This window comes from Oncorhynchus mykiss, chromosome 10 (assembly GCF_057628025.1).
Source record: "Oncorhynchus mykiss isolate SJ-2025 chromosome 10, ASM5762802v1, whole genome shotgun sequence".
NCBI classification, from domain to species: Eukaryota; Metazoa; Chordata; class Actinopteri; order Salmoniformes; family Salmonidae; genus Oncorhynchus; species Oncorhynchus mykiss.
In genome coordinates this window covers 85,147,340-85,164,447 of record NC_143031.1, presented here as the reverse complement: position 1 = coordinate 85,164,447, position 17,108 = coordinate 85,147,340, and the positions used below count along the sequence as shown (strand labels likewise).

General features: G+C 40.5%; 1 protein-coding gene across 2 annotated transcripts in view; it reads left to right on the top strand.

Moving 5' to 3' along the window:
* Positions 1–1,531: 1,531 nt before the first annotated feature.
* The window catches only part of LOC110528615 (NACHT, LRR and PYD domains-containing protein 1 homolog), a 44,811-nt gene continuing 29,234 nt past the window's right edge, over positions 1,532–17,108 (top strand). Inside the window, exons 1-8 of one of the 2 annotated variants that reach the window (XM_090188272.1) lie at positions 8,205–8,243; positions 8,887–8,950; positions 9,083–9,297; positions 9,482–9,741; positions 9,858–9,992; positions 11,624–11,756; positions 11,838–11,867; positions 12,449–14,545. In XM_090188272.1, coding sequence (XP_090044398.1) covers positions 8,943–8,950; positions 9,083–9,297; positions 9,482–9,741; positions 9,858–9,992; positions 11,624–11,756; positions 11,838–11,867; positions 12,449–12,780 — 1,113 coding nt within the window. In that variant the 5' untranslated portion in view covers positions 8,205–8,243; positions 8,887–8,942 and the 3' untranslated portion in view covers positions 12,781–14,545. Of the gene's footprint in view, positions 2,664–3,226; positions 3,274–3,409; positions 3,975–7,106; positions 7,583–8,204; positions 8,244–8,886; positions 8,951–9,082; positions 9,298–9,481; positions 9,742–9,857; positions 9,993–11,623; positions 11,757–11,837; positions 11,868–12,448; positions 14,546–17,108 lie in introns of those variants that run through there. The other variant, XM_090188271.1, reaches the window with a different exon arrangement.

Genomic DNA, 17,108 nt, shown 5'->3' with positions numbered 1-17,108 from the left:
CCTCTCCAATACTGTCCCATTGATGTGGATAGGGGGATGCTCCCTCTGCTGTTTCCTGGAGTCCACAATCATCTCCTTTGTTTTGTTGACATTGAGTGTGAGGTTATTGGGGAGATGTTGTTGCCTACCCTCACCACCTGGGATCGGCCCGTCAGGAAGTCCAGTACCGAGTTGCACAGGGCGGGGTCGAGACCCAGGGTCTCGAACTTGATGACAAGCTTGGAGGGTACTATGGTGTTAAATGCTGAGCTGTAGTCGATGAACAGCATTCTCACATAGGTATTCCTCTTGTCCAGATGGGTTAGGGCAGTGTGCAGTGTGGTTGCGATTGCGTCGTCTGTTGACCTATTTGGGCGGTAAGCAAATTGGAGTGGGTCTAGGGTGTCAGGTAGGGTGGAGGTGATATGGTCCTTGACTAGTCTCTCAAAGCACTTCATGATGACGGAAGTGAGTGCTACGGGGCGGTAGTCGTTTAGCTCAGTTACCTTAGCTTTCTTGGGAACAGGGAGAATGGTGGCCCTCTTGAAGCATGTGGGAACAGCAGACTGGGATAAGGATTGATTGAATATGTCCGTAATCTTCAGTATCCACTGTGTGTTTATATATTTTGTATAGAGTAAGTATGTGTATGTTTTTAACATTGTTTAATAATTTCCTCCTGTTATTGTCTTAATGAATAACATTATTCTTAAATCTTTGCATATTTAACAGTGTATCAACATATCTCCTCTCTCCAGACTGGTTGACTGTAAAATCACACATGAATCCTGTGAGACTCTGACCTCTGCTCTGCAGACACCAAACTCCCCTCTGAGAGAACTGGACCTCAGCTACAATGACCTGGGAGACAGAGGAGTGGAGATGCTCTGTGTTGGACAAACCAGTCCACTCTGCAACATACAGACACTAGTGTGAGTTAAATATCTCGACTGAGTTAGTATGTTTTTAACATTGGTTAATCGTGTCCTTCTGTTATTGTCTTAATGCATCTCAATTTCTTAAAGCTTTGCTTATTTAACAGTGTATCGACATATCTCCTCTCTCCAGACTGGCTGACTGTTACCTCACATATAAATCCTGTGAGACTCTGGCCTCAGCTCTGCAGACACCAAACTCCCCCCTGCGGGAACTGGACCTCCGCTACAATGACCTGGGAGACAGAGGAGTGGAGCTGCTCTGTGTTGGACTAACCAGTCCACTCTGCAACATACAGACACTAGTGTGAGTTAAATATCTTCAGTATGAGTTATTATGTGGATGTTTTAAACATGTGTTAATCATGTGTTCTTCTGCCCTCTAGTCTAGGTCAGTGTGGTCTGACAGAGGGTTGCTGTTCAGATCTGGCCTCAGTCCTGAGTTCACCCAACTCACAACTGAAACAACTGGAGCTGAGAGACAATGACCTGCAGGACTCAGGAGTTACACTGCTGTCTGCTGGACTGGAGGATCCAGACTGTAAACTACACACACTGGGGTAAGTACAGCTGTTTCAGTCAGGTTGGTACTGAGCTGAGTTACACTGCTGTCTGCTGGACTGGAGGATCCAGACTGTAAACTACACACACTGGGGTAAGTACAGCTGTTTCAGTCAGGTTGGTACTGAGCTGAGTTACACTGCTGTCTGCTGGACTGGAGGATCCAGACTGTAAACTACACACACTGGGGTGAGTACAGCTGTTTCAGTCAGGTCGGTACTGAGCTGAGTTACACTGCTGTCTGCTGGACTGGAGGATCCAGACTGTAAACTACACACACTGGGGTAAGTACAGCTGTTTCAGTCAGGTTGGTACTGAGCTGAGTTACACTGCTGTCTGCTGGACTGGAGGATCCAGACTGTAAACTACACACACTGGGGTAAGTACAGCTGTTTCAGTCAGGTCTGTACTGAGCTGAGTTACACTGCTGTCTGCTGGACTGGAGGATCCAGACTGTAAACTACACACACTGGGGTAAGTACAGCTGTTTCAGTCAGGTTGGTACTGAGCTGAGTTACACTGCTGTCTGCTGGACTGGAGGATCCAGACTGTAAACTACACACACTGGGGTAAGTACAGCTGTTTCAGTCAGGTCGGTACTGAGCTGAGTTACACTGCTGTCTGCTGGACTGGAGGATCCAGACTGTAAACTACACACACTGGGGTAAGTACAGCTGTTTCAGTCAGGTTGGTACTGAGCTGAGTTACACTGCTGTCTGCTGGACTGGAGGATCCAGACTGTAAACTACACACACTGGGGTAAGTACAGCTGTTTCAGTCAGGTTGGTACTGAGCTGAGTTACACTGCTGTCTGCTGGACTGGAGGATCCAGACTGTAAACTACACACACTGGGGTAAGTACAGCAGTTTCAGTCAGGTCGGTACTGAGCTGAGTTAAACAAATAATCTAATATTTCATCACAATGTTTGTGTCATGGACAAATGGATGGGTGTCCTACAAGATGATTGACACCAGTACATCAACCTAGACAGCTGTTGTGTGTCTCTTTGTAGGCTGTCTGGCTGTCTGGTCACAGAGGAGGGCTGTACTGCTCTGTCTTCAGCTCTGAGGTCAAACCCCTCCCACCTGAAAGAGCTGGAACTGAGCTACAATCACCCAGGAGTCTCTGCAGGGGGACTGCTTTCAGCTGCTCTGGTGGATCCCACATATAAACTGATGAAGCTGAAGTAAGTCAGAATAGATGTCCTAATAGTGTGAGCAGCGGTTGTGTCATATGTAGTGTAGTAGGGTCAGTAACATGAGGACATGATGGTAGAATTAAGGGGAACTTTACTCAGCAGGCTGAGCACTCCAACACAGCATACATCATCACCACATGAATACTCTTCTTCTGCATCTCTGATTGATATCCTGTTGGAATTGTACTCTGTTCAGTATGCAGTAGGTAGGATAGAATACCTGTCTGTTTCTAGTAATGAATTGTACTCTGTTCTGTATGCAGTAGGTAGGATAGAATACCTGTCTGTTTCTAGTAATGAATTGTACTCTGTTCTGTATGCAGTAGGTAGGATAGAATACCTGTATGTCTCTAGTACAAATTGTACTCTGTTCTGTATGCAGTAGGTAGGATAGAATACCTGTATGTCTCTAGTAATGAATTTTACTCTGTTCTGTATGCAGTAGGTAGGATAGTAATGAACTGGGATAGTGCACCAGAACACAGCAATATGGTTTAAATGTTGACTGCTTTATTAGGTCTTTGTCAGTCAATAACCTGTTTCTCCTACAGTGTGGATCATGGTGGAGAGTGCAGGCTGAAATCAGGGCTGAGGAAATGTAAGTCTCTTCAATCCTAATTAACTGTATATTCAGAACTATAGTAACATAGTAACTAATCAATACTTGTTCTGTACCTACAAAACAACATTTTATATGAAGATGTGGTTTGATTAAACTCTCCGTTTGTCTACAGATGCCTGTTATCTCACCCTGGACCCAAATACAGCACACCCAAACCTGATACTGTCTGAGGGGAACAGGAAGGTGACACAGGTGGTGGAGGACCAGCATTATGAAGACCATCCAGAAAGATTTGACTTTCATCCCCAAGTTCTCTGCAGAGAAGGCTTATCTGGAGGTCGTTATTACTGGGAGGTGGAGAGGGATGGTGACGGGGCTTTCATTGGTGTGGCGTACAAAGGAATGAAGAGGAAGGGAGGGAAGATTGACCGTAGGATTGGACTCAATAGGAAGTCCTGGTGTTTAGTCTGCTATGATAGTGCTTATAACTTTTACCATAATGGAGTCATCAGATACAGTCGACCAGATACTTGTCCTGATTCTGACAGAGTTGGAGTGTATCTGGACTGGCCAGCTGGTACTTTGTCCTTCTATAGTGTGTCCTCCTTTGGTACACTGACACACCTTCACACAGAACACACCACATTCACTGAACCCCTCTATCCTGGGTTTATAATGTACTCCTCCGACTACACCTCATTGACCCTGTGTCCGATAGATGACCAACACATTCAGAGGTGAGTCATAGCGATGATTTATCATTTGTTTTCCTCTGGAATCATTCCTACAATTATATTAGTAGTAGTGGTGTGTTGTGTTCTGTTGGACCAACAGACAGTTAGATTAGTAGTAGTGGTGTGTATTAATGTGTTCTGTTGGACCTACAGACAGTTAGATTAGTAGTAGTGGTGTGTTTTAATGTGTTCTGTTGGACCTACAGACAGTTAGATTAGTAGTAGTGGTGTGTTTTAATGTGTTCTGTTGGACCAACAGACAGTTAGATTAGTAGTAGTGGTGTGTATTAATGTGTTCTGTTGGACCAACAGACAGTTAGATTAGTAGTAGTGGTGTGTTTTAATGTGTTCTGTTGGACCAACAGACAGTTAGATTAGTAGTAGTGGTGTGTATTAATGTGTTCTGTTGGACCTACAGACAGTTAGATTAGTAGTAGTGGTGTGTTGTGTTCTGTTGGACCTACAGACAGTTAGATTAGTAGTAGTGGTGTGTTTTAATGTGTTCTGTTGGACCTACAGACAGTTAGATTAGTAGTAGTGGTGTGTTTTAATGTGTTCTGTTGGACCTACAGACAGTTAGATTAGTAGTAGTGGTGTGTTGGGTTCTGTTGGACCTACAGACAGTTAGATTAGTAGAGGTGTGTTTTAATGTGTTCTGTTGGACCTACAGACAGTTAGATTAGTAGAGGTGTGTTTTAATGTGTTCTGTTGGACCTACAGACAGTTAGATTAGTAGTAGAGGTGTGTTTTAATGGGTTCTGTTGGACCTACAGACAGTTAGATTAGTAGTAGTGGTGTGTATTAATGTGTTCTGTTGGACCTACAGACAGTTAGATTAGTAGTAGTGGTGTGTTTTAATGGGTTCTGTTGGACCTACAGACAGTTAGATTAGTAGTAGTGGTGTGTTGGGTTCTGTTGGACCTACAGACAGTTAGATTAGTAGTAGTGGTGTGTTTTAATGTGTTCTGTTGGACCTACAGACAGTTAGCTTAGTAGTAGTGGTGTGTTTTAATGTGTTCTGTTGGACCTACAGACAGTTAGATTAGTAGTAGTGGTGTGTATTAATGTGTTAGTAGATTCATGTCCTCTATTTAATTTCAGTCTGTTAAACATCCCCTCTGTAAAGTCATTCTCTCTCTAACCACTACCTGGTGACATCACATCTCTAGGGGGAATGTAACTCATGATACCTGGTGACGTCACATCTCTAGGGGGGAATGTAACTCATGATACCTGGTGACATCACATCTCTAGGGGGAATGTAACTCATGATACCTGGTGACGTCACATCTCTAGGGGGGAATGTAACTCATGATACCTGGTGACATCATCTCTAGGGGGGAATGTAACTCATGATACCTGGTGACGTCACATCTCTAGGGGGGAATGTATCTCATGATACCTGGTGACATGACATCTCTAGGGGGTATGTAACTCATGATACCTGGTGACTTCACATCTCTAGGGGGGAATGTAACTCATGATACCTGTTGACATCATCTCTAGGGGGGAATGTAACTCATGATACCTGGTGACGTCACATCTCTAGGGGGGAATGTAACTCATGATACCTGGTGACATCACATCTCTAGGGGGGAATGTAACTCATGATACCTGGTGACTTCATCTCTAGGGGGGTATGCAACTCATGATACCTGGTGACTTCACATCTCTAGGGGGGAATGTAACTCATGATACCTAGTGACTTCACATCTCTAGGGGGGAATGTAACTCATGATACCTGGTGACATCACATCTCTAGGGGGGTATGTAACTCATGATACCTGGTGACTTCACATCTCTAGGGGGGAGTGTATCTCATGATACCTGGTGACGTCACATCTCTAGGGGGGAATGTAACTCATGATACCTGGTGACTTCACATCTCTAGGGGGGTATGTAACTCATGATACCTGGTGACATCACATCTCTAGGGGGGTATGTAACTCATGATACCTGGTGACTTCATCTCTAGGGGGGGTATGTAACTCATGATACCTGGTGACGTCACATCTCTAGGGGGTATGTAACTCATGATACCTAGTGACTTCACATCTCTAAGGGGGTATGTAACTCATGATACCTGGTGACTTCACATCTCTAGGGGGGAATGTAACTCATGATACCTGGTGACGTCACATCTCTAGGGGGGAATGTAACTCATGATACCTGGTGACTTCACAACTCTAGGGGGGTATTTAACTCATGATACCTGGTGACATCACATCTCTAGGGGGGTTATGTAACTCATGATACCTGGTGACTTCATCTCTAGGGGGGGTATGTAACTCATGATACCTGGTGACTTCATCTCTAGGGGGAATGTAACTCATGATACCTAGTGACTTTATCTCTAGGGGTGAATGTAACTCATGATACCTGGTGACATCACATCTATAGGGGGGTATGTAACTCATGATACCTGGTGACTTCATCTCTAGGGGGGAATGTAACTCATGATACCTGGTGACATCATCTCTAGGGGGGTATATTACTCATGATACCTGGTGACTTCACATCTCTAGGGAGGGGGGGTATGTAACTCATGATACCTGGTGACTTCATCTCTAGGGGGTTATGTAACTCATGATACCTGGTGACTTCATCTCTAGGGGGGAATGTAACTTATGATACCTTGTGACGTCACATCTCTAGGGGGTATGTAACTCATGATACCTGGTGACGTCACATCTCTAGGGGGGAATGTAACTCATGATACCTAGTGACTTCACATCTCTAAGGGGGTATGTAACTCATGATACCTGGTGACTTCACATCTCTAGGGGGGAATGTAACTCATGATACCTAGTGACTTCACATCTCTAGGGGGGAATGTAACTCATGATACCTGGTGACTTCATCTCTAGGGGGGAATGTAACTCATGATACCTGGTGACTTCACCTCACTAAGGGCTATGCAATGTCACCTGTAATGTCACCATTAGTATTGACTTCATGGAAGTTGACATAGTGGGTTATGTCACATTTAGGCAATGCACCCTACATAGGGAGCTAGTCTGTCAACATTTATACACCCTTTGTACTGCTTATGAAGACTGTATGTATGCTATATAAAGCCTGTGTAAGTTGCATTTAGTTTAATCACAGTCTATCCTTCTGCTTTACCAAATCCAGAGACCATGGTGGAGAGTATTGGATCAAGCCTGGACCTGAGAACACCAGAGACCATGGCGGAGAGTGTTGTATCAAGCCTGGACCTGAGGACACCAGAGACCATGGTGGAGAGAGTTGGATCAAGCCTGGACCTGAGGACACCAGAGACCATGGTGGAGAGAGTTGTATCAAGCCTGGACCTGAGGACACCAGAGACCATGGTGGAGAGAGTTGTATCAAGCCTGGACCTGAGGACACCAGAGACCATGGTGGAGAGAGTTGTATCAAGCCTGGACCTGAGGACACCAGAGACCATGGTGGAGAGTGTTGTATCAAGCCTGGACCTGAGAACACCAGAGACCATGGTGGAGAGTGTTGGATCAAGTCTGGACCTGAGAACACCAGAGACCATGGTGGAGAGAGTTGGATCAAGCCTGGACCTGAGGACACCAGAGACCATGGTGGAGAGTGTTGGATCAAGCCTGGACCTGAGAAATGTGAGTGTTAACTGATAATTGTTTATGACTCAAAATATTTTTAAAGCGTTCATTACAGTTGATTCCCAGGCAAGGAACTAATCATGATCTATTTGGTCAAAAAAAAATTAAAGGTAGAGTCAACAATATGACGTAGATGCACAAAGTAAATCGCATAGTGGGTCAATTTTCTACAACAACTAAGAGCGTTGTAACACGATGCTAAACTTCTCTGCTGTTTTGGTCCCGTGGCTACCACACCGTAAGAGAGTGAAGAGAACCCACGCACATGGGCAGATACTGTGTGTGACTGTGTGAGAGAGAAGTCAGGCATCTTGCTCATCACAATATCTGTGGTGCTGCTTGTACATCATCATTTATCTGACTCTACCTTTAAGCTCTCATCCTAGGATCTACCAGAAATCAGACCCCAACATCTACAAAACCCGGACCAGAACGATGTTGTTTCCTGCTTCTACAAACATTAATTAATATAACACGAATGTCAGATTATGGTATGCTAATGAGTATACATTCTGAGGCTGTTGCTCACTTATATTCATTTTTATTACAATTCTATTTAATAATTATTAATTCATTATTACATGAGATTGTCCATTTTAAATAACTACTTTTGACTTCAGGGATTCCTCAGAGCTGTAAGACTTGTGAGCATGTTGAGGTAAGTCATTATGTCAATTCTTACTTTTACATACCTGCAGGAGTCAGGCACAGTCTCAAAGCCAGGTGTGTACTGACCAACCATTCATACTGGGATATAGGCAGTCCTGTGTTCTGCTTTAGTAATATGAACACAGTCTCAAAGCCAGGTGTGTACTGACCAACCATTCATCCTGGGATATAGACAGTCCTGTGTTCTGCTTTAGTAATATGAACACAGTCTCAAAGCCAGGTGTGTACTGACCAACCATTCATCCTGGGATATAGACAGTCCTGTGTTCTGCTTTAGTAATATAAACACAGTCTCAAAGCCAGGTGTGTACTGACAAACCATTCATACTGGGATATATACAGTCCTGTGTTCTGCTTGTAGGCATGCAGGACTTTAGCTGTTGTCATATTTTGTCATTAGACAGTTTAATTGATAAATCACCAGCATTCCATGTAACATTGAATAAATATATTTGATGAGTTACTTTGGTAATGGGCCAGTTTCCCAGACACAGATTAAGTCTAGTCCTGGACCTTAAAGAACTTTCTATTGAAACTTCCATTGAGCATGCTTTTTAGTCCAGCACCTAGACTCAATCTGTGTCCAGGAAACAGGCCCCATATGTATTACTGACATGCTTGTCCTTGTTCAGGACTCCACACACTGGCTTCAGATTGAACCCTTGACTTCCACTGTCCAGGGAGGACAATGTTCAGGTAAAATAACTACTTTTAACATTTCATTCCACTTGCTAGTGTATTTCCCCATTACCTTTGGGAATAGTCTTCTAATCCAACCTCTCCATTTGACCATTGACCCTCTCTACCATATCTTGTTGTTGCTCTCAGACACAGGACACCCAAAGGGAGTTATGAGTGCACAGTGTCTGGGCTCCGCTGGCTGTGTGAGAGAGATGTCATTCTGAAGTATCACCTCAGGAACTGGGAACCCTACAGTCAACTTCTGAAAGACATGCGGTACACACAAGGTGGTCCATTGCTGGACATCACCATTGGGTTAGGTGAACTGGAGGAAGTTCATCTGCCACACTTTGTCTGTTTAGGTAAAACCACATGGAAATGTCTTTCTGAATACTATTTCTATGTAACTGAGTTTCACTTCCTGAATGAATGAACTATTCTGGGAGTTTGAGTTTACTGTGATCTGGTACTGCATATTCTTTGTGTTTTAGTTGGATGAATAATACAATATTTGTCTTTCTGTCTCCTTTGTATTGTGTTGTTCAGGGACCAAACCTTCCCTGAGGAATGAGATGAAGATTCTTCATGTAGAGGAACATGGAGTGTCTTTAGAGGAAGTGCATGAGGTCACCAGATTCCATGCTAAGATTCTCCATCCCAAGTCCTCATCGGTCTCTGTTGTACTGAACAAAATCGCCTGTTGGAACGTAGATGTCCACTGTGACGTGATCCTCTATTTGGCAGTAAAAAGGTCAACAGTAATTTCAAGGCTGTACCTGCTCCTCAGAAACTCCAGTCAGAAAGAGGTGAGGCACTAACATTAAAATGTGTAATACAATAGAAACTATGAGCAACATTTATCTCAGTTAGCTGCAAATTGTGTGAATTCTTCTGACTGACTACTACATTGCTCATTTTATAGGCTGTTCAGGACCGGGAGAAAAATCAGCTGTCCCAAGGATATTCTGAATTTCTCCTGTCAAGTCCAAACGGGTCCTTAAAGCTGAACAATTGGTTTGCACTCAAGAATCCCCTCTCCACCTCCATCAATCCAGAGGTACAGTTTTAGCAGGCTGAGGACATGAATCTGTCATTTTGTATATGTCATGGCGTGACATCATCATTAATGTGATGACTGTTATTTATTGAATCAACTATGTTTATTTGTTACCCGATTAAGAAATTTCTAAAAATAGAAGATGAATCATGTAGCAATTAACTCATTAGGAAATTGGGGCACCACGGAAGATGTTTAGAGTTACCATCTCATGAATTAAACTCAACAAAGATATATGTCTCTCGATAAGTCACTTATCAATCATTACCTCATATCAGTCTCATTCTGAACGTTGCAGACCTCTTGAATCTGCAAGAACCCTTTCTGATCATTCACCAATTTATTTAATTTAATTTATTTGACTAACTAACTAAATAATAACACAGAATACACTTACATGAGATGAAAATCCCTAGTGGACTGAAACGATATGACGGCTTTTTACACAATGGAAAGGAAAGGGGATGGAGAAAGATAGAGGGAGAGACAAAAGAGAGTCAACACTTGGATACATTTGGAAACTACGCTCACAGTAATCAGAGTACGTAGCACCCCAAGCAATGTAATGCAATGTATATATTTAGGTGTAGATGTCTTTGTTTGTCGTATCTCTGTTTTAACCAATCAACTCTATAGGGGCGGGGTCGTTGTAGTTCACGCTTCAGTGTAAGGCTCAGCTTGTCCACCAGAGGTCACAATGTCCTTTTTAGTTGTAGAACTTCTCTGGTAGTGGAGGGTTCAAATAGAGCAGACTGAGATGCACCAGTGATTGTCTGAGATGGGATTTCTTCCTTCCCACCTCGTGTCTTTTAGTCAAAGTTCTAGGACCACATGTTACAGCTGCAGACTGAATGTTTCTGGACTCGTAGTGGAGGTTTATCTTCTCACCTCGTGTTGATTTTTTCAGAGTTTCCAACCATTTTCGGGAACGTTCAGCTCATGCTGTCCGTCTGCTGGTCCCATATGTTAATTCTTAGTCAGTCCTTTTAAGCTCTCTGGCCAGAAAGGGGCGTTTCCATCACAATGACACACTCTTCTGACGTCATTTGGGGGCGTCGCTTAGTTTTATGTGCAACGGACACGAAAAACTATGATCTCCTTAGAAAACTAATATAACATTCCTATCTTAACAAAAAATAGTTTCATTGTTCTTCATATTTCCTACACAACGTAAAGGATGTAAACCTGACAGTGTGAAAGATAATGAAGTTTTTATTGACATCACAAAATAATAAACAATATGACATGATTATTCTTTAGATCCCCCCCCACCGACCATTCCTCACATTTCTATCATTAAAATATTGTTCCAATAGTCACTCTTTTTCGACAAAGATAAAGATATTCCTTTGTTTGTTAATGAAGTTTTTATAGTTTTGGCGGGAAAAGTTTCCTGGAGGACAAAGGTATTCCTGAAGAGCGGGAGATTTCCCCCCTGACTAATTCATGACCGGGTGTTAAGGTGTCAAAACCCGGCCTTCCTCTGGGAAAGAGGTCTGGCTATCTGTCAGCCATTTGCCAAGCTGATCTGAGGCCTTGGATCCTCAGCCAGTCATGACAATGTGAATAACTGGAATATCATTCTATTTCCCTCTGTTGTCTCAATCGTTGCACCATATGGCCTCCTACAGAAGATTCAGCTGTTACCTGCAGACACCACACCAAGCTGTTGTAAGATGATAATGGGAAACACAGGGGTGGACATTGAGATGGAGTTAATTGGGGATGATGAGAAGACAGCGTGGAGAGATATGCTACAAGCAGGTAGGAGAATATTTCAATCATAACTGTTATTTTCTGACCGATGCTGTTTAGAGTGATATAACCTATTTCTGTTTCTTTCAGATCAATACATCACTGACACCCATTCAACTAGTAAGTAAACATGAGAGATACAAACCAATGACTTGAGGGTCAGTCAACATGGTTTACTGTAGGACCTGGACTAGTCCTGATTATAAAAGACTGTCTTCAAGAACAATGACATCTCCTCCAGGACTTGATGTAGATTAGCCTGGTTCTGAATGCCCCAATGACATCTCCTCCAGGACTTGATGTAGATTAGCTTGGTTCTGAATACCCCAATGGCATCTCCTCCAGGACCTGATGTAGATTATCCTGATTCTGAATGCCCCAATGACATCTCCTCCAGGACCTGATGTAGATTAGCCTGGTTCTGAATGCCCCAATGACATCTCCTCCAGGACCTGATGTAGATTAGCCTGGTTCTGAATGCCCCAGCCTCTTTGTCTATGTCTGTGGAACCGAATATGATTGAAACAGTAGTGGTGTGATGTGTTCATTGATGCAGGTCGTTATTGTTCGAGAATAGGTTCTCAATGCAAATATTCAACAATATAATTTAGGCTTTTATTGTAGGTCACTTTGAATGAAGTCTGTTTCTATATGACTGAAATGTGAATGAACAAATGTCGTTTGTAACCTGACTCTCTCAGGTGCTGTGTTGGGGGCAGGGCGTCCGGCTGAGAGCAGTCTGACTGGTTCTGCAGAGCAGCAGCTGCGTTCTGTACGGACGGAGTTTGTGAAACGAGTGTCAAGACCTGTCCTGGATGGTCTTCTGGAAAGACTCCTGCAACACACAGTCATCAACCAGGAGGAAATGGAGTCAGTGAAGGTGATCGCTGAGAGGGCAGAGAAGGCACGTGACATCATCGACATGGTGTTGAGAAAAGGAACTGAGTCGTGTTCCAGGATGATCAACCTTCTTGGGGAGCTGGACCAATGTCTTTGTTCACAGCTTCAGATCAATGTTAGGGTACCAACCTAATGGTAGAATAGATAGTTACAGTGTTGGGGTATCAACCTAATGGTAGAATAGATAGTTACAGTGTTGGGGTATCAACCTAATGGTAGAATAGATAGTTACAGTGTTAGGGTACCAACCTAATGGTAGAATAGATAGTTACAGTGTTAGGGTACCAACCTAATGGTAGAATAGATAGTAACAGTGTTGGGGTACCAAAATACAAAAATAACTGTACAAATGTTATGGAGACACAGTGTTGTGTAAAAACATTGAATATAAGAATAATAATTGGAATCATATGGACTGGTTAGACCTACTCCTAGATCAACACGCCTATTCAATGTTTTACCCTGAATGCTTCCCCCCCCCCCCCCCAAAACAGGGTAGGGACCTACCTGAATTTGTCCAAAATATAAAAAAATCCAACTATTTGCAACAACTATTTTGTTTTCAAAACGCTGTGCTACTGTGGGTGACTAATGAATACACCCCTGATCTGACTGGGCTGTAAATCTTTTGTCAAAAAATGCAGCAACCTCCACCACCCTCTTCAGAGGACACATCTCTTAGTTTTTTTCCACAGCTTTTTTTACTACACATACATACATATACATGTATACACACACATGTGCCATATATATTCTTTATTGAGCTGTGATGTTTTACTCAATGTTTGAATCTTTCTAATCGTATAGTATCCACATATTGTGAGCTGAAGATGAAAACCTTTCCTGCGAGTATTATTATATATTATTAGATAGTATTATTATATATTATATTATATATTATTATATAGTATATATTATATAGTATTATTATATATTATATTATATATTATTATATAGTATATATTATATATTGTTATTATATATTATTATATAGTATTATTATATATTATATTATATATTATTATATAGTATATATTATATAGTATTATTATATATTATATTATATATTATTATATTGTATATATTATATAGTATTATTATATATTATGTTATATATTATTATATTGTATATATTATATAGTATTATTATATATTATGTTATATATTATTATATAGTATTATTATATATTATTATATAGTATATATTATATAGTATTATTATATTATATATTATTATATAGTATTATTATATATTATATTATATATTATTATATAGTATTATTATATATTATATAGTATATATTATATAGTATTATTTTATATTATATATTATTATATAGTATTATTATATATTATATTATATATTATTATATAGTATTATATATTATATAGTATATATTATATAGTATTATTTTATATTATATATTATTATATAGTATTATTATATATTATATTATATATTATTATATAGTATTATTATATATTATATAGTATATATTATATAGTATTATTTTATATTATATATTATTATATAGTATATATTATATAGTATTATTATATTATTATATTATTTATTGACTATGGTTTTCCAGATCGCCCAACACTGCTATTTGTAAGGTTCATTTTAAGTGCATGTGATTTTCTAACCATTCCTGAACCTATGACCAGAAACTAGCTACATCAGGGCAATACCAGAATAAATTATCTATTTATTCTGTCTCTTCGCAACAATATCTACAGAGCTGAGATTGTTGTATTGTTGCCCCATATATATAGCATTCTGTAAGCGGCAATAATTTTATATAATCATTTAAATTGAAAAACTCGTTGAATTAAGTGTTGTTGTTTTTTTTGTACCAGTTCATAAACCATGTGCCATGGAATTGGTAAATCGAAAATCTCCTCCCATTTATTTTTTGTCGCAGCTGTCAACATGTTTGCCCTCAGATGAAACTGGTATATTTTTCCATTTATGCCAGTTCCTTTCAGCCAATTTGTATCTTTAACCTGTCTAGGACACACGTTCCGCTAGCGACAACATTCCGCTTAAAAGGCAGCGCGGAAAATTCAAAAATATATTTTTTAAATATGTAACTTTCACACATTAACAAGTCCAATAGAGCAAATGAAAGATAAACATCTTGTTAATCTACCCATCATGTCCGATTTAAAAACGTTTTATAGCTAAAACACAACATATGATTGTTAGATCACCGCCAAGTCCAAAAAACACCCAGAAAAATAAATTCTCTGCCATGTTGGAGTCAACAGAAATACGAAACTACATGATAAATATTCCCTTACCTTTGATGATCTTCATCAGAATGCACTCCCAGGAATCCTAGTTCCACAATAAATTGTTGTTTTGTTCGATAATGTCCATTATTTATGTCCAAGTAGCTACTTTTCTTAGCGCGTTTAGTACACACATCCAAACGCTCGTGCAGGTCCAGGCGAACGTCGGACGAAAACTAAAAAAAAAATTATATTACAGGTCGAATAAACTTGTCAAACTAACTATAGAATCAATCTTTAGGATGTTGTTATCCTAAATATTCAATAACGTTCCAACCAGAGAATTCCTTTGTGTCTATAGAAATAATGGAACGCAAGTCGATATCATTTGGAATGCGCGTGACCAGGACCGGGCACTCTGCCAGACCACTGACTCAAACAGCTCTTATCCGACTCAACATCACAGTAGAAGCTTCATTCAATGATCTACAGACTGTTGACATCTAGTGGAAGGCGTAGGAAGTGCAAACAGATCCATATCCCACTGGGATTTCAATAGGCGATGAGTTGAAAATCGACCAGCCTCAGAATTCCCACTTCCTGTTTGGGCTTTGCCTGCCATATGAGTTCTGTTATATTCACAGACATCATTAAAAACAGTTTTAGAAACTTTAGAGTGTTTTCTATCCAATAGTAATAATCATATGCACATATTAGCATCCGGGACAGAGTAGGAGGCAGTTCACTTTGGGCACGCTATTAAAGTGAAAACGCTGCCCCCTATATGGCAGACAAACAAGTACCTTCTCCCTTTTCCACTTGCCTCCTCCATTTTAAAGTAGTGCTGCAGTAAGTTGGTTGTAAATGTGGATTGAACAGTCATTCTGATATATTTTCAATAACTGCATATGTGACAACTCCATTTCTATTCATAATATCATAAATAAATATAATACCATTTTTTTTTTTATTCATAAAGAATGTTTTTTTTTTTAATGAATCAATATATTTGAGTTTAACCATTACATTTGTTGAACTATTTTTTTCTACCTTTTACGGAGTATAAAACTGAAATTGCTTTGTATGGCTTGTTGAAGAAAGGGCGGTACTTTAAACAAAATGTAATTTTCAATTAGTCAGAAATGAGAAGTTGTAATCTGTATAAAGGCAAAAAGCAAATTTTAAACAAAGGATGAGATTTTCTTAATCTACTGGAGAACCATTTTGGGTTTAATTAATTATAATTTATGTATGAGGGAAGATTTTAGTGAGAGGTTTAAAGCTTTAATTTTAGCCCCCCAAACTCATATTCATTATTTAAATGGGCACGTTTAATTTTGTCTGGCTTAGCCTTCCAAATAAAATTCAATACATTTTTCTAAGCAATTAAATATAGTTTTTGGTTCCTAAAATGGTTCCATAGTGCTCTTGTTTGAGTTTTAAAGAGAATGTATTCTGTTTCTGGGTAGTTTACTGTACACACACCTGTTACATACATGATCATTCATACACATGTCTGCTAGGATCATAATACACCTGTTCAGAAATACCATATAAAGAATATAAAAGGAGTGACCAAGATCCAATAAATTTGCTTTATATGTGAGGTAACCAATCAGAAAGCTTGTTGATGGCCGGTAAACCAATCAGAAAGCTAGTTGATGGCCGGTAAACCAATCAGAATGCTAGTTGATGCCGTATGAACCTAAAGTGGTCTTGGTGATATCAACCCTCCTCCCAGAGAGCTACTGGGTCTGCAGGCTTTTGCTTCAGCCCTGCTCTAACACACCCCATTCTGCCAGTCACGGTTCTGATTAGACTGATTAGTAGAATCAGGTGTGCTAGAGCAGGGTCGGAGTAAAAGCCTGCACGGCCAGTAGCATCTCTCCAGGAGTAGGTTTGGCCATCCCGTTTTAATTCTACATATTCCTCTATCTCCATGGTAACCCCCTGAGCATGACCCTCGACCTTTACTGATCATCCAAAGCTGTCCCAAATGGCATCCTATTCCCTATAGAGAGCCCTATGGGCCCTGGTCATATTAGTGCACTCCATAGGGAATAGGGCGAAGCAGTACATTATATAATGAGGAGGGTGCTATTTGAGGGTGTGACCATAGACAACAGTCAGAGTTTGTGTGATTGTCTCTGGTTTAGAGGTGACAGTCTTGTGTGCCAAGATGAGTGGGTAGAGGAGTCTAGAGCTGTGTTTGAATACCCATACTAA